Source organism: Alligator sinensis, unplaced genomic scaffold (genome assembly GCF_000455745.1).
Source record: "Alligator sinensis unplaced genomic scaffold, ASM45574v1 scaffold288_1, whole genome shotgun sequence".
Classification (NCBI taxonomy): domain Eukaryota; kingdom Metazoa; phylum Chordata; order Crocodylia; family Alligatoridae; genus Alligator; species Alligator sinensis.
In genome coordinates, this window is record NW_005841876.1 from 3,260,452 (window position 1) to 3,278,767 (window position 18,316).

Below are 18,316 nucleotides of genomic sequence, written 5' to 3' on the forward strand. Positions count from 1 at the left end.
TTTGGAAGTTGAGCATCCAAGGTACCTTTGATTAGTACCATGCTTCTCTTGGCTGGTGATGACTACGATGCACGATATCACCACTGCCAATGAAGTAGAATGAATTTTTAACTTGAATTCCAATGTTTTAACCTGGCCAAAGCTCCGGGTTGACCGAGTGTTCTCTATCAATAGTATTCACTTCTCTTAATCCAGTCATTCTAACACTGCACTGTTAGTATGTGTTAGTTATTTATTACTTATTTGTTAGTTATCTCCCAGAAAAATGGAGGAAGTGGAACAATGTGGGAGGGGTTTGCTCTGTTCTAGTGCTTTGATGATGTGGCTAAACTTACACTATGGAGTTGGGTGTTGAGCTCTTACGGCAACTGTTCATTATGCAAGTTTATACAACTGTAACGGTCATTGATGTTAGTGTAAGAAATGTGGTTATAGATAATTAAAAAAAGACCCCTTTTCCAACCTCTCCAAAAAAGTGCTACTTTTCTGCTAAAAAAGTAAACAAAAGTATTTGAAAGATAATTGTGTTTTATTTTTCTAAGCTTGTACTTGTGGAACATAAATGGATACTTAAATGACTTGATATAATGACATCTTTACAAAAAAGATTTCCCCCTAACATCTGGACAACAATATATAAATATTTACAATGGAAAAATAGGCAGGAAGGAGAAATAAAGTAGTTCTCATTATCCAAGTCAATTTCTTTCTAATACATCAGATTTAGAACACAAAATACTTCATTTACTTCTATCCATATTTACACATTCCTTTACTTGACAGTACTGAGGCTTTAACATCAATTTTTAGGACATTTTTATTATGTAATGTGTGTCTCCTGTTATGTTTCTATAATTTCCTTTTGTATCGTTGTTCTACAGTTTGCCTGGAATAATAAATCAAATTTTGGAAAATGTTAACTTTGAAGAGAAAAATAATTTAAAAATGTATGCAAGTTAATGTACCAGGATACAAAGTTTCTCACACAGTCAAATACATCACAACACTGAAAATCAGTATAATAAAGTGTTTTATACATTTTTTAATAAGGTCATTAGGTCTGGATCCAAATCTGACCTAACAAAAGTGATTTCCAAATAGGACAAATACATATATAGAAAAAAATAACGCCCTCTTCTTTTGTTAAAAAAGGAAACAGTGCCTTCTAAAACAAAATAAGGTGTGGTTTCCTGGACATAATATAAGTTACAGTGGAAAGAGCTTAAAAAGCCCCAAATAAAATATGACATTCATTAAAAAGGATGATTTAACAAATCAACTGGAACAGTTTAAACCAGCCCATTTAATTTTGTAATATTACAAACATTAATGTTAAAAAAAAAAAAGCTTTTTTTTTTGCTTTCTGCCATAGTGCTACATAATCACAACCGAAAACATTGCTTGCAGAAATGGTAGACACTTATCACATGCCATTTGGTTTTAGTACGTAGACAGTGATTGCCTTGTCCAAGAACAGGGTTAATATTCTTCAGAAATCCAGGTATAGCTGTTAAAAAGTACTTCACATATGTGAGCTGCGTCTCCCTCTAGTGCCCAAAGATATACGAAGCCTTGGTTCTCTTGCTTTATAATGTTCATTGAAGTCCAATCTAAAGCTAAGAAATCGAAGGCTTTCATCAGAACTGGTTGTCAGCAAGACCAAAAACTGCTGTACAATGCCCTGAATAAGAGAGAAAAATAAGGAGATTTGTTAGAACATGTCCCTACAAATTAAGAATTTGAATCACACCACCATACTAAAGGAAGGGCAAGCACACTATTTAAGAATTTGCAAGTCAGATAACTAATTTTACACTTCTGTGAAATCCAGCTATAAATCCTACAGCTACATGCAGCTAAACCCCATCATATAAGATTTTTAAAAAAGCCGAAAGTAAAACAAACAAACAAAAAATCCAAGACAACTTTTTAGAGTACAGACAAATTACCCTGGTTTGGCTATGTTATATAATATTCAACAAATAAGGGTCCATGGGATGGGTAGGGGACTTGCTAGAAGTTCTCTGCTAAGTTTCCCAAAGTCTTCATCTGCACTGGGCAGAACTTTCCAAACAAGGTACAATCAACTGTTTGTCAGCCCAACCTGGGAATAGCCCAGCTGCATGCATAGTTTTTACATACCTGGGACACTAGGACCCTGGGATCAGGGAATCTCACCCTATCCCTGGGTCCCCAAGCCCTAGGATGTTTAAAAAGTGCAGGTTCAGCCCAGCTCCCCTCAATGTGGCATTTTACATGCCTTGCCCTGCAGCCCAGAATCAGTGGGCTCAAGGGAATGGGGGGCTGCAGGGCAAGGCGGGAAAAGCTGCTGGGATGAGGGTTGCCAGGTTCCCAGTGGCTGGATTGCCTTGGCTCCCCATTATGGGGTTCTCCTGGGAGCTAATGTTTAGTATAAGAACCAGGACTATCCTGGTCCTAATGCCAAACCCCATCCTCATGCGGATGCTGACAATCAGCTGATTGTCAACATTGACATGGGGTGCTATGTGTTCAATTTATGACATTCAATTCAGGATGCCATAAGAACAAGTCACAAAGATACTCCATACGTTTTATGGAATGCCTTTGTGGCTGGTTTGCCACTTTATGACACCAATCGGCTGAACACGTAGCACTGTTAATGAGTTAAAGGCACCATAAACAGTCATCACACCATGACTATAATGTGTGCCAGCAGCCTAGGACTGCAAAAAGAGCCTCTCCTCCTCCCCCCACCCACGCACTTAATGATCCTTGCTTCATTCAGGGTCAAAGTTGAGGCATTTTAGCTCATTTATATAAATAGCTACAGGCTCAAACACACAAGTTAGAGCATAACAGCCACTGTGGGCTCCTATAAACGTGCAGGGAACCTGCTTCAACATGCTGGAAATCCAGCATGTCAGAGCAGACTCGATTACTTGAGTCTGCTGCAGCATGGGAATTAACATGCTCCAGCAGACTGTAATGTTATGTGTGACACCGTCCCTGCACCGAAGTGGCGGCTGGGCACTTTGAACTAAAGCCATTTTTCAGCATGGGGATGTTGATACACGAGGCTTGGGTGCTTTTAATTGGTGCTAATTAAAGACCCTCCCACATACCTCCCAGAGCATATGTAAAAATGCCCTGTGCATTTCTGAGCAGCAAACACCTCCCCCTTCTTGTGCTCAAGTCCTAAGTGCCTCCTTGACCTGTTGCAGCCCAGTGCTACTTCACATGGGAAGCTCTGCCCAGCACACACGGAAGCTTTGGGGGATTTAGCAGAGAACTTCTTGTCAGTCTTTCTGCAGTAGTTGTTTCTGCATGCCCTCACATAGCAATTTTTCTAATGTTTAGGGGTGTTGAAATAATTAGTGAGTGAGCAGCTATTTAATCATTTTATAGAAATTGTCCTAATTTGCAAAAAATAAAATGCATGGAATGCAAATGGGATTACATTGATTAAGATTAATTTTTAAAAAAGAAACGCCAGATCCATTTGTAAACAAGACATGAAATTTAACGAGACTATCACACATTGTCATACAAACAAGCACTCTCTCAATGCTCAGAGTAAACTACTGGTAGTAAATAGTAGCTCCCTATGATCAATTGTTCTAGGAGTTGATGCTTACAGTGGAGCTCACATTTGTGTACTGAGGATTAGCCACCACCCCTTTTTTTTTTTTTAAAAACGAGAACAAATAGTAACAGAATATAGAGTAATAGACAAGCATCAATAACACCGTAGCTGGTTTTGATCCACAATAAGTGAAAGTAGATGTGAAAGTGGCAAGTTAATTTTTCAGTTAAATTGTACAAATCTGCAGGGTACCTGGTAGAAATGTGTGAGTATTCTCAGCTGTGAACACATTTTTGGTATTGATTCTTGAAATTCTTTAATCCGTTTATTCTCTTCCTCCTCTTCCACTGCTGTTACCCCCCACTCACCCTGTGAAACAAAGGGAGATGTTATTTATGATAAACTAATGGGTTCTGCTGTCATAGGCACTATAATCCTAAATTCACACAAGGAAATTCAATATAATCTGCATATTAAAGCTTTTGATATGGGACTATTAATTTACCTCAATGGTTAGACAGTAAACAAAGGTTTTAAAAGTGATGTTAATGACCATTCCCTTTAGATGACAAGTTATGAGATACCTAGCAAGGATGGCTTTATAACTCAGATAACCAGATAAAAATTCCATAATGTTTGCTTTGTTTAGAAATAGGCCGATTCCTTTCTACTGCTACCTCTTCCAAATACAAGCATATTGGGGTCAAGGAAGAGGACCCGAGCTTTAGAAATAAAATTTCCTGCGAGAGGCTTAGAGCCTTACAAATTCTATTCTTCACACTAAAACAGTGAAAAATTTAAATTTGCCTTTAAGACACATTGCAAGATATATTTATCAACACTTTGGAGAGAAATGACCATAAAAAGCTATTTAGAAGGCATAGTGGATTTTGCTTGTATTTCTTATCTCTTGCTGCTTAGGTACATGGAAGCTGCTGGGTTTTACTTTTGCTCCGGCCTTTTCTTTTCTTTTTTTTTTTCCTTTTTTTAAAGTTTCAAAGACAAAGATATTTTTAAAAAATAAAACAGAGGTTTGTTATAAATTGAAATATATATTGCTCTTCCACCCATCTCAAATAACTGCTACAATCCACTGCCAACCTTACTGTACCTCAAGTTCACGCTGTTTCTTTTTCTCTTCAAATTGCAACCTTAGTTGCAGCTCCTCCAAAGCAGCTCTGTACATTGTATCTTGAGCATTCTGAAGTTCAATGATTTGATCAAATACAGCTCGAAGCTGGTTGAGGAGTACCTGCGAGAGGTTCATAAACAAGGATAATGCAAAGAAAGGGAACTCTGTATAAAACGGTATCACTACATTTCCTGATATTCACCAGAAACATATCAATACACTTGGAGTTACAGGCACACAGAAGGTCCAGGTTCAGGCATAACATTAATATGCTGCTTACTAAAATCAAAATAAACCAACCTGTTTTGATGCAATTGCAATACACCCTACTGTACCTGCATGGCCACCCCAACTGCAAGCAAAAGGAACCCAATATTCTCACTGATGATTATCCCCAGAGTTGAGATGGGAAGAAGGGAAGTAGAATAAAACAGGTGGGCTATAATCCCTCCACAGGCCCAAAATAATAAGGTTGCTCCTCAAACATATGTTGGAGGAAGGCACTGTTTTGCAGTCCCTCCTAAATCTCCCACGAGATTCTATTTAATTCTTACCAGGTAGGAGCAGCCGTATGGTTGAGTGAAAGAACTTCATTTCTAACAATAAGGGTTTTGCTCTGGTATTGCCTTTCCCCAATTCAAAAAGGAGTTTTTGTGGCTAATTGGACCATCCAAGAAATAGTAATTATTTGTATTACAGTAGTTCCTGGAGGCCCCCAGTGTGTTAAGTGCTACAGAAAATCCACCCCAATGTGTCTGCAATTTGATCAAGCAGCAAATGTAGGTGGGTTGAACAGCTGGAGTGAACAGGGAAGAAGAGAGGAGGGACATGGTCATGAGAACACACTTTTACACAGGTCAGAAAGTAAGAAAATGTTACAATCCCTACTTGCCATTTACTGAGCATTTACCTGCTGGTAGTTTCCCCATGAGCATCATGGTAAAACTGATTCTTCAGGAGATATTTGAAGGGGGGACATCAATCTAATCTGGCGAGGGCATTGTCACACATAGGGCGACTTGAAAGACTGTGAATATTCTTGTTGGAGACAAATGTGCAACAGAATCTGGCATCAGTACACAGGGAAATGATACAGGTGTAATCCATGATACAGAAAGGGTAGGGGCAAGGTGTTACACTTTTAACAAGCCAAAATTGAAGTGGAGAGCAAAACATCTTGGAGATGAGGAATAAAAGAACAGGCTAAGATGCATAGGAGAACAGACCAAGACACGTTTGGAATGGAGTGACAGGTTTGAGTCATCAGCCAAGAGCTGGCAGGTAAACTCACATGAATGAAGCAAATCACTTGCAGAAAGGGGTAGCTACATAGAGTGTAGGGATTTTGCTCAACATGTGGCACAATAGGGCCTTGCTACCAGTGGGAGAGCTTCCAAGTACTCTATAATATATTACCTCAGTCATTTAAGTATAAGCTAGGATCAAAGCTGCATTTTTATACAAAAGGAAAGGCTTACTCTGGAGTCACTGTCTAACAAACAGCGTGTGATGATTGTGTCCAAGAAAACTTCATGAGCAGCGATGATGTGATCCAAGTCTTGTGCTTGCTGGACCTTATTCCAGAGCTCATCCCATGAACATTCAAGTATCTGGGGACAACAATTCAGGATTGGGCTGTTTTTATTTACTAGATTAAATACTTTCAAAATTTGACAAGTAACGTCTTGGGAATTATATACAGGCAGTCCTCGACTTACAACATTTTAAGTTACAAAGTTTCACACTTGCAATATTTATAAATTGACACCCTGTTTCAACTTTATGATGTCAGTTTCAACTTTACAATGCTTGATCCAATATGACACCACACTAGCAAACAAGTTTGCTGCGTCACTCATCTGCCTGGAGAACATCTGTCCAAACTTCCTTGGACACTTCAAGAAGGCCGACAAGACTCCAGAAAAACCTGCAGCCAAGACTCCTGAGAAGACTCCAGCCAAGAACCCTTCAAAAAGTCCAGCAAAGTCACCTCAGAGAAGTCCTTCCAAATCAATGTGATTGCTATTTACAATATAAATACATTAATGTAGCTATTACTTACCTATAATTGATTGAAGTACAAAATACTGGGGTATTTTTAGTGAAAATAGGGTATTGGGCCTTGGTTCGGGAACCAATCCTCCATTTATAACATTTTTTTTAATGAGAAAATTGGTTCCGAGTTACGTTTCGACTTAAGACGCAGTTTTCAGGAACCAATTGTGTTGTAAGTCCGAGTACTGCCTGTACAACTACAGTATTAACAAGTTGGATGCAAAAAGTGTACCTCAAATGTAATGTAATACTGCATTTGATGAATGAAATGGACCATTTCTGATGCCAGAACGTGACACTGATGCAGCACCCCAGAAAGCTCTGTAAAAAAAAAAGAAAAAAAGAAAAAAAGAAAAAAGAACGAAAGAATTTGTATGTTAAAGAGTGACTGGGACTGACACACTTCAAACCCAAATAATGTTTCCTTAACAAAGTACCTCATAGCAATACACTCACTGGTCTTTCATCAAACTTTGATACCAACTAGTAAACAGATGTGTGATGATCTTTCCATAACATTACAAATCACCGATCTGGCTGTCTGATCACGTAGTGTTGTATTGGGCAAGGTCACATCCAAACCTTTTGTTGTTGTTTTTAAGTCCAAAAGGCAGAAGCACAGGTGATACTTCATGCAATTCTGTGACTTTAAAGTCTCTCAATTCAACTCTTTAATGCCCTGAAAGCACATAATGTTCTCCCTTACAATGTACCTATATATTGTGCACAAAACAGTCACTATTGCTCAGCTATTTTAGGAAGAATAGTCCTAGACTAGACATCAGTTTGAGACTCAGGAGATGTGGATTCAGCTTCTTTGCTCTGCCATAGACATACTTGGGCAAGTCACTTAAAAAACAAAACAAAACAAAACACTGTTCCAGTTCCCTAGCTGTAAAATGGGGATAAAAGCACTTCTCCATTGCACAAGGGTGTTATGAAGAGAAATTCATTACAGATACTGAAGCACTCAGATACTACAATAACAGAACAATATGCTTATCTTTGACAGAAAAAAATGATGCCTTTAAAAACTGCACAGTGATCTTGCAAGTACAAATTGCCTTTTTATACTTTGTTATAAAACCAGTCAAAGATCTGAAGGTCTAACAAACAGCAATGTTCTTTACTCTTAATGTGCTTGTACAATGACTATCCATAAGCATGTTATGTAATACTAACACATACGATGGGTCAAATAAAAAAAAATACATCTCTTAAACAATTGGCAGAAAAAGCTTCGAAGTGGACAAATATGACACGTTAACGTTTTTTTTTTCCCCAAACAATACGTAGGAAAAAAGTAGCTAGATTATGCTGCCCACTTAAAACTATTAAAAAGTGCTTAATGAATCATTGTTACATCTCATCTATTTTAGCAATGGTGAATAAAAAGCTGTTAAAAGCAGCACTGACCTTAAGCAAGGACTCAGAGCTATAACCGATTAGCTAGTTTCATAAAAACAGCTACTCAACCACCATTATTCTATACAAACAGTCAAAGGAGAAAAATGTCTGTGTAAGAGGGGAAAGGAGACAAGTTTATTTCTTTGTTACAAAATGTGTTTTCTGGCTAAAAGATTAATCATTTTGAAGAAAATCCTGTTGTTGACACTCAGCTCACACAAAAGGGGTAGGAATTGGGGAAAAAATCCTAGATCAGTGTTTTCCACCTTTTTTCATTCACAGACCCCTAAAAAATTTCAAATGGAGGCGAGCACCCCTTTGAATAGTAAGTGTGGGTATTCAAATTAGGGGTACACCAATAAAGATCATCTTGGCTGATGCCAATACCCGATGATCAACCAACTATATCAGCCCATGCTGATCCGATAACTGATATGTAGAAATAATGCGAGGCATTTTAAACTATTGATACACACCTCCTGCCTGCTCTGGCCCTCAATGAGGAAGGCAGTGACTGCCTTATTCCCATGCATATTGTCCCCTCACCCATGCTCCCACTGACAACCCTGCTCCCCATATAGCCCATGCTCCCATCCCAAGTGGGTGGGGCGGACCCTTGCAGACAGCGGTGAGAGATGCATTTGGAGCTCCAGAGCATGCTGCTGCCTTAGTGCCAGTGGGCCCAGTGCAGCTGAGCTCCTGCAGCCACTGGGGAGGAGCTGCTTTTGCAGAGGTGCCTAGCACAGTGAAATGTCCCTTGTGTGGCACCTTACTCCAACTGTGCACAGACTAAAGTCTCTGTGGCAGCCCCAGCATTCAAGTCCATGCTGTGTGTGTGCAGCATCGTGACGACAGCAGTAGCAGAAGCCTATAACAATCCCTTTGTTGCTGGGTGCAGCCCCTGTGACTGCTCCCTGGTGCCCCTCCCACTCCTGTTGCTCACCAGGACCTGTAGTCTGACATGGGCTGGGGCTGGCAGCATGGCACGGGAATAAGGCCATGCTCACCAGGGTGCCCTCGGTACGCGACTGTAACTATCAGCTACAATGACCAAAAAAGCCGATAACGTATCACTTTTATCAGTGCTAATCTGATAGTCAACTGATATATCGGTGCACCCCTAAAATCACACACTTTTGATTGAGTCATCTTTTACAGACTCCTTAAGACACAGTCTGTGGGCCCCTAGGGGCCCACAGACTACAGTTGGAAAACCACTATCCTAGATCTGCAGCCAGAGGAAAGAACAACTATTTAATCCTATAGCAACTGCAATTTTTTCTAGATTGCTGAATACCCAGATTCCACCCCTGGCATACACGTGTCCCAGTAGGGCAGTTTAGCTTAGCCCTGTTCCATTCAGAGAGGTCTCAATTTACCATATTTACTCAAATACAAGACAAGGTCCCTCATTCCCCCATGCCAATGGGGGAAGGAGCCCCTCATCTTATGATTGCATACAAGGAAATCTCACTGAATACTTTGCCTATCTTTAAACTGCTGCCAAAAGCAGCATGTGCTCAGCAATGCAAAACCAACTATGAAGTTGATTAAACACAGCCAACGCTGAGAATGACTATAACACATAGCCCACATTGAGCAAACATGCTGATGGGAACCTACCACAAGAATAGGATAGGGCAGCCCTCCAAATAAAACATATCTTAGTACCCATTAAGTGCAGTCCCCCTCATCGCCAACTCTTGTCATGATGAGCCACAACACTGCATACAGTTCACCCAGAATCCCTCTGTTACCCCCTCTCTCAGCCAGATACATATGATTAGTGTAGCCCTGCCCTCCATGAGGTGAAGGTGGACCAGGCTGCCTCATCCGCATATACATTTTTGGAGCATCCCAGGACTCATGACAGGAACACCCGGGGGAGATAATTAGCACATGGATCCTTTTTTTTTCCGGTGGGGGGGGAAGGGGGGGGTGCGCGCGCCACGGGCAGGAGAAGGCATCTGGAGCATACACCCACACCTGAGCAGAGCTGAACTGTGGTGTCACTATGGCTTGAAACTCTGACTCTGCTGGGGCCCAGTCCAATGAACTATGTGGTAAGTCATTAGCCTTTTGGTTTTGGATTAATATTATACACAGTTTCTACTACATACAACTAGTTGCCGAAGTGCTACTCAAAAGTGTATTTATGGAGTACCTATATTAAAACTTGCAGCAGTTAAAAAAAATAAAATAACATGCATCAATTCTGGATGAACTTAAATCAATAGGTTCTATGTGTGAATGGCTACAGATGTGTTTAATTTCAAAGTTATTATTTTCAAAATTTGCTCCTCACTTTCATGTGCTCAGGTAGAGCAGGGTCCAACAGTAAAGAAAAGGAAAAGAGACTGCCTGGGAGAAAAGTTGGGGGGAAGCTACCTGACCCCTCAGATTTATTTTCCCTGCGATGGCAGTGGGAAGGGAACAAATTCAAGGCAAAATTCCAATGATAAGATTCTATACCTGGAAAATTATACCAAATTAATTAGATTCTATATATGGAAAACTTATAATTGGGGCGGTCATCTTATAACCTTTTATTTAAGTAAGTATGGTAGCTCTCATACTGTGGGATAGGCAGATACAAAAACAGTTACTGCACAGTGTGGCAAGATTCCTCCCCTACTTGCCTTGGAGTAATTTTGCTGTCTGGCCCTACCTTAAGCAACCATTCATTTTTTTCCCCCAAAGGCTTGTCCAAACTGTTTCATTTTTGATGCTTAATAAGTAGTTATTTAATTGTATGAATGTGGGCAATATGAATCCTACTTAAATAAGAGCTTCAGGAGAGTCCTAGAAAAGCCAGCACATTTCATAATGATTTTCTTAATATGTGGATGAAGCTCCACATTGGTGCTCTACAGTTTTAAATACAAGATAGATCAGCAGACGCCATTTGAGACCCAGTGGAACAAGCTCTGACCTTGTTAACACCTGATACACTTTAAGGTCCACAGAAAGCTCCTCTATGAATATACAGGGCTCCCCTTAAATCAAGAAGCTGCTGCTGATCTGGGTGTGTTCCTGTAAGATTTAAGCCCATCTAAATTCAGCATGTAAAACCTTATTCTGTCAGGGTTTAGTGAGATTTAGGAAAGACAACTGGGAAGTCAACATATCTACAGAGGGTAAGACAATTAGGGCCAATGTTGAATTCAAGAAATCCAAACGGGAGAACTGGCTACCCCAAGATGGGGAGAAATGGAAGGAGGGCCATCATAACCATGCATCTTACACCCAACCTAAGTTGCTTCAGGACTACTGGTAACATGGCGAAAGGCAGCCATTAGCTTCATTATCCAAAGAATGACGAAGGTATGTGTGTCAATAAGAATGGGCTCATGCCATCTCTGCAATAAGACAGTCACTACAGTTTACTTTAGTCTGCTGCATACTTTTGGGAATCCCTATTTGCGAAGATGTTCTTCAGGAAGGAGTCTGAGAGACCACTCAGGCACTAGACCACAGCCTGTGCGGCTGGTCCACCAAGAGATTCTGTTCAAAACGTGACAGTTCAAAAACCACCAGTCGTGCTTTGCAAACCAAAAATCATGATCCCACTGAGAACAAGAAGGATCTTTCTACCACTTGCATGCTTACTGGGGAAAAAACGGGACAAATACAGTGTACATCCATTTAAAAGGGAAGCAAGGGATTACAGATCAGTCAGCACAACCTCAGTGGTAGTAAGCTTATGGAGCACATAAAAGAAAAAATTTCTAAGTGCCCAAAGAATAACAAAATGACCAGGAACAGCCAACACTGACTCACAGCAAGTCATTCTTAACCAACCTGATTTTATTCTACGTCAAGGTGACTGGCACTATGGATAGGGGAAGAGCAGTGGACACTATACCTGGACTTTAGCAAGGTTTTCAAACTCCCATGGCAGTCTTATTAGTTAGTTAAGGAAATACAGTCTAGGTGAAACTATTTTGAAGTTGGGCACATAACAAGTTGGATGATCATGCTCCAAGAGTATTTGTAAGCAAGTGTTCTGTGTCCCACTGGGAGAAGGTATCATGTCGTGTTCCCCAGTGGTCTTTCCTAGATCCAGAACAGTTTACTATCTTCAGTAAGGACTGGGAGGATGAGAGTGATAGACGACATCAAGCTGGGTTGGGTAGCAAACACTTTGCACTTTGATTAATTTCAGACCATTTTCCAGTTTTATCAAATCTGAATCTAATCTTCCAAAGTACTCCACTTAAAAAGACAGAGCAACCTGTCAACAACAATGCACAAAAAAGTTGTGGAATAACTCATTAGACTGCATTACTATACAAAAAGACCTGGGGATTACAGTAGATCACAAGATGAATGAGTCAGTATGTTCTTATGGCAAAACAACGGCATACTGCAGGGGTTCTCAAAGTGTGGGTCACAATGCCCCAGGGGTCACGAGCAACTTAAGAGGGGGCCACAAGCTTCCCAGGGGTAAACACAGTGGTGTGGGGAAGTGGCACGTGACTTTATTAGCAGCGGCTACTGCATGTGAACTCCCCGTCTCCTGCTGCCATCATCCAGCACTCAGGGTCGCGGTATCACGAAGTTTGAGAACCCCTGGCATACTGGATTATACTAGTAGGAGTGTTACTGTCAAGTCAAAGGAAGTTATTTTTCCACCCTTCTCATGAGGCCTCCTACCATGTTCAGTTCTAGCACACTTCAAAAAGATGTGGCTAAACTGGAGACAGACAAGCAGACTGCTACAAAAATGATAAGATGTCTAGGAAACAACTCCCTCCCACAAAAAAAATATGCAGTGGGTGCATATGGGACCCACCCTCGCCCTGAATACACCCCACCTCCACAAACATACCCCCTCCCTCATTGCCCACAGCCCCTGCCACCCAGGCAGCAGTAGGCAGTGAGGCCTTGGGTTGCTCATGCCCAACCCTGCTAATTCCACACTTGTGCCACCCCTGACCCCAGGGCAGACCCTGCACTCCAGCCTGTCACCACTCTGCCCCACATCCCCATGCGGGCCTTCTCCTGCCGCTTCCCTACCTTACCACCTCCTGCCGCCTCCCCAACCCCCACCATGCCAGCACCATGTGGCTCCCAGCTACATAACCAGCACCATAGACTGCAGCAGGAGCCAGCCAGGAATCATGGGGGCCAGGCCAGGCTGGCTCCTGCCACATTCTGTGGTCCCAGCCATGAAGCTGGGAACCACATGATGCCAGAGCAGCAGATGGGGAAACAGCAGTGGCAGATGGAGGTGGGGGAAGTGGCAGTGAGCAGGCAGGTGGGAGCACAGCAACAGCTGGGCAAGAGCATAGGGCCTGTGCCAGTGCCCTGGGGGTGGGGTGGCAGGGGATCTATGGAGTCAGCCCGGCTCACCCCTCTCCCTGCTGGTTCAGCCCAGCCAAGCTCCACAGAACCCCTGCCAGCCTGGGCTCCGTGCTCCTGCTGCCCCACCCTGGGCCCCGGGGCACCAGAACGGGCCCAGCGCTCCCACCTGCTTGCCACCACCCCTCCCCCTTGCCTACTGCTGCTACCACCGCCCTTTCCCCACCTTCCTGCTCACTGCCACTGCTTCTCTCTACCCCTCCTCCACCCACTGCTTCAGCACCATGTGGTTCCCAGCTGCATGGCTGGGACAGCAGAATGCAGCCAGAGCCAGCCCAGCCCAGCCCAGCCCAGAGGACTGGGTTGGTTTCCAGCAGTCCTCCCCTCCCAATTCTTAGCAGAGTTCACACTACCAGACAGAGGGAGGGTGGTGTAACAGCCCCAGGGTTGCCAGGCCAAAAGCCTCCGATAGGCAAGAGGCTTCTGTTTGGGACCTGGGGGTGGGCAGGCCTTGCTGCTGTGGCTGCTAGGTCCTGCCGCCGGCTCCTCCCGAGTCCTGCCGCCCCTGGTGCCTTAGACAGGCAGCCACAGGCAGATAATTTTCTAAATTTTTAGGGGCCAGATAGAATGGCCTGGCAGGAGTATTTTGCCCACCCCTGACCTAGAGAGTCTCTCTCCATTTTTGGCAACTTTTGTCCAACTTGCCCTCAAACACTTGGAAGAAATGGTTTAGTCAGAATGATCCTGCCATGTGCAGAGGGTTGAATGAGATGGTCTCCTAAGGTCCCTTCCAGCCCAATCGTTTTCTTTCGAATAGAAGGAAGTCGATCTATGTTTTAGTGATATTCCTCTTAAAATAAATAAATAAATAAATAAATAAATGTCACACATGAAGAATAAGACTTTAGCTGAATTCATCCTCAGAAACATCTCTCCTGAAATGGGAATTCAAGGGGAAATCATCTGTCTCATCCATTGTTTCTTTCCCCCAGCTGCTGTGGAGACAGTCTTCTCCCCAGACAAATACTTCTCCCGCTAGGCCAAACAAAGCAGGAAGGCTTAAACTATTTCAGTCACCCTCTTATTTCATATAGGTGGAGGTTGCTCCTCGCCTCTTGAAAGCAAACTACTTCAAAACAAACAAAAAAAACTCCCCACAATGCTCAGATGTATGTTTTCTCTTTGCCGTCATCAGCTGAGTGACAGCATCAGCCAGATGCTAGCACATAGTTCATTTTCCTGCCTGAAGCAGATAGCAATCCAGAGAAAGGAGGAATGGGCACAAGAAAACAGGACTCAATTACATCACACAAACACTAGATTCCTCCTTATTTTGTAATACTGTACATCAGCCTATAAGCAATGGCTCAGAAAAAAAAAAAAAAAGTGTTACAAGGCTTTTTGGAGGAGGGGGTGGAAGGAGGGATAGAATAGGTGTGGTTAGGTTTTGGGGGTTTCCACTTACATTTTTCTTTTTAAAAAGGTTCCCTCTCCTTTGGCACTCTCTCTTGTAAGTAAGGCAAGCCAAGATGGGCAATTCAGACAGACGTTTGGAGTACTGAATTAAAAGGTAGCAAATATTACTGGTGGATACTGGCCAGAATTAGAAATATTAGGAAAGTGCTGCAAAGCCATGAATCCCAAATTGTATACCTCTTCAGTCTAAGAAATTAGCTCCACTTTCCTCACAAACGCATAACAAAAAATGAAGTATATGAATGCCTTCTGTCGAAAATACTGAAGATTAAGATCAAGGTGATATTTAAAAGCTGAAACTAAATTAAAAGGAGACTTAGTCTAAACCTTCACCTACAAACATGGTGTTCAGAGACAGTATATGAAAGCCTCCCTGAATAACAAATTCATGAAAACCAAGTGAACTCCCGAGGACAAAAAGAATTTAAATGAGTAGGTTTAGATATGGAAAATAGAGTGCAACTTTGCTAGGCAATACATTGTTCTAAGAGAAGAGACATGGGTTCTGAAATTGTCCATCATCACAGTCCTATCCTTCCTTTTTTCACCTATAAACTGTACATATTAATATTTGCTCCAGGTCATAGTAAGCAGAAATTGAACCACACTTATGTTTAGGTAGGTCAGTTCAATAATACATCTTCAACTTGAGAGAATACATCCTCATCCAAGATAAAGAGGCCTGTCAATAGATATTTATGAATTATGAGTCTCAGAACTATGCATCTCTAATTGCTGTATCTAGCTGATGTCTGTTTCACCTTCAGCATAGTTCTGCAGCAGGACAAGTTAAGAAAGTGCACTTGTCCTGCATCCTTCATTGGCTCTTTCTTCATTTCTGGTGCCAGTTCAAAGTCTTTACATCTCAACATTTAAGGTCTGCAATACATTATGACTGGGCTACATTAGAAAAACGCCTCTCTCTTCATGATTTTGTGACAGCTGCACTCTTCTGCAACACTGCTTCTAGCAGAGCATGAGAAAGGGAGATGTTCTTGGGTATTCAACTACAAAATTAGTTATCAAAAACTGAAGTTTACAAACTGTTACAAAACCCACTTGTTTGCCAGTCTACTGCCATTGGTGGAGAAGGAGTTAGACACGCTAATTAAGAACCTGGGCAACAAAGGCAGCCTCCAAGAATCCAGGACAGAAAAACAGCAAAATCCATCAAGATGTTATTTATGGACAGTGTTTCATGAATCCAAAATTACTAAGTGTCATATTAAGTCAGATCAACAGTCCTGCTAGGCCAGTACCCTTTTGGCCAGTTAGCTTGCCACTTCTAGTATTTAAGAAACATTACTTGAGACCAACAGTGCTCAACCTTTTGGCCCCAAGGGCCTGATGAGTGGCATGGGGCTGGTCTACAGGTTGGATCGGGCCTTGGGGCCTGGCACCATCACCTCTTGCTCCCGGACACTGGGATTGGATCCCAGGGATCCAGTGATGCACCTCCTCTTCTCAACCTTGCAAGCTGGGTGCACATGGCCCAGGATTCCCCATGGGTCAAGAAACTCGATAGCAGGAGAATAGTGCTTTTGTTCCCTCATCACCAGATTTCTGGACCTGTGGGGAGTCCTGCAGGCAGGTGGCAATGCTGTGGGCCAGGTATAGTCTGCAGGCTAGGGGTTGAGCACCCCTGCTCTGGACATGAGTCAGTTACTGGCAGGAGACCAAAATAAGTTTCTGGAATATATAGCTCTTAACCTAGGCTGGGTGCTTTCTTGAATGCTTTCCAGCCTGAATGTCTTTCCCAGCCTGACTTGTTAGGTGTCCCAAACACCAAAGCATACACAAAACAAAAACGAAAGTGAATGATGCATCTCCCAAGAAACTTGCAGTCCAAGACTAGATAAGATGTACTAAAAAGAGCAGAGAAAGAACACTTGACAAACTAAGAAAACAACCCCCCCACCCCAAACCCTCTTGCCAGCCCATCCAGCCCTGTGCACTGGGTCAATGCAGCATGTTAGGCCACATCAACTGGCCTGCAGGGCTCCCCAGAGGTGTGGTCTAGAAGCTCCATGTCTGGTTCCCTCCCACCTCCTTCATATTACTAGGGTCCCCAAGGGTCCAAAATCTGACAGCATGGGAATGGTAGAAGAGTAAATTGCCACTGGAGCCATAGCCAAAGCACTTCCCACCATATTTTTGGTCCTGTAGGGAGCCCAACGTACCAGATGACACAGCTCTGTAGGTTGAGCACCATTGGCCTAAAATAGTTCAAATCCATTTTAGACTGAGAAGTTTCTATCCTAGGCATTATAACTCAGACTAAACACAGATGTCTTCAGAAAATCCTCATATGCACAACTGAAGAATAAATGCTTATAACTTCAAAACTTCTAAAGCAATATTCAGGGTACTATTTTCTAAAACTGAACTCCTTCAATGGGCTGCATTTAAAAACCCTGGCAAGAAACAGCTGCTTATTTTGTTGTTTCCTTCTAACATGTTATCCTGGCCTTAGGCCCAAGACCATCAATACTAAGCACCAAAGGAGGCTTACAATCAAATAACTTAAAACTGAATCTCAAAGTCATTAATTACTTAAGAAAATGTGCAGCTCTCCAATGGGATACAACAAATGCTTCTAAACATGGTAGACACCAAAGTTTGGACCGTCGTGTTTTAAACTTAAAAAAAAAAAAAAGAAGAAATAAGGAACAGGGAATTTTAGAAAGTTCTAGAAATTATAATTTTCTTTCTGCTTCTTAATCCAATAAAGGCGCACATAAGGTGCTAGAAGTAGGCAAGCCCCAGGCGAGAATCAATACAAGTTAACGAGTTAAAAAATTTTTTTAAAGGATTTGTATTTGGCACTTTCAGGGCTATAGGAGGATTTATTGGGATTCAAGTCTCAATAGCTTTAGCCAGTAATGCGGTCATACTATGGACAGAAACTTTACTCCATAAACACACAGGCCTTTCATGCAGCTACTATTGAGTGCTCATATATCAGTACAGTAGTCAGTTTAGAATTTATATTTACAGGATGTAAAAAAGGTTCACCTTTCTATCCACTGCACTAGGCGACCCTTCATGCATTTCAAAAGTACAATTAGAAAACCCAGATTCTTCCAGTAACTTCACTTTGTCCAATAACAAGTGTACCCATAAAGAATATATGTCACGGCTGATTGATCTCCCAACACTCCTAGCACCTCACAAGCCTCACAGTATAGCTAAAAGGGCAATTAAGTAAAACCATGTTAGGCTAGAAGCGAGGGTGGGAATACAGCAAGTTTCAAAATTGAAGAACAGTCAGATGTTCAGTTGCATGTTTCTTGCTCATGGGTGAGGCCCTAGCCCAGAAAACTGCATTAACTGCCCCTGTGACAGGAAGTCATAGGGAACGAGGTACAGCTGCCCGA

At 42.1% G+C, this 18,316-nt stretch overlaps 1 protein-coding gene across 1 annotated transcript in view; it reads right to left on the reverse strand.

The window, feature by feature from the left end:
* Positions 1–516: 516 nt before the first annotated feature.
* The window catches only part of TUBGCP3 (tubulin gamma complex associated protein 3), a 67,879-nt gene continuing 50,079 nt past the window's right edge, over positions 517–18,316 (reverse strand). Inside the window, exons 18-22 of the mRNA XM_014527880.2 lie at positions 6,985–7,073; positions 6,176–6,307; positions 4,677–4,817; positions 3,818–3,934; positions 517–1,681 (exon numbers count right to left, since the gene is read on the reverse strand). Of these exons, the coding sequence (XP_014383366.1) occupies positions 1,523–1,681; positions 3,818–3,934; positions 4,677–4,817; positions 6,176–6,307; positions 6,985–7,073 (638 nt within the window). The 3' untranslated portion in view covers positions 517–1,522. The remainder of the gene's footprint in view (positions 1,682–3,817; positions 3,935–4,676; positions 4,818–6,175; positions 6,308–6,984; positions 7,074–18,316) is intronic.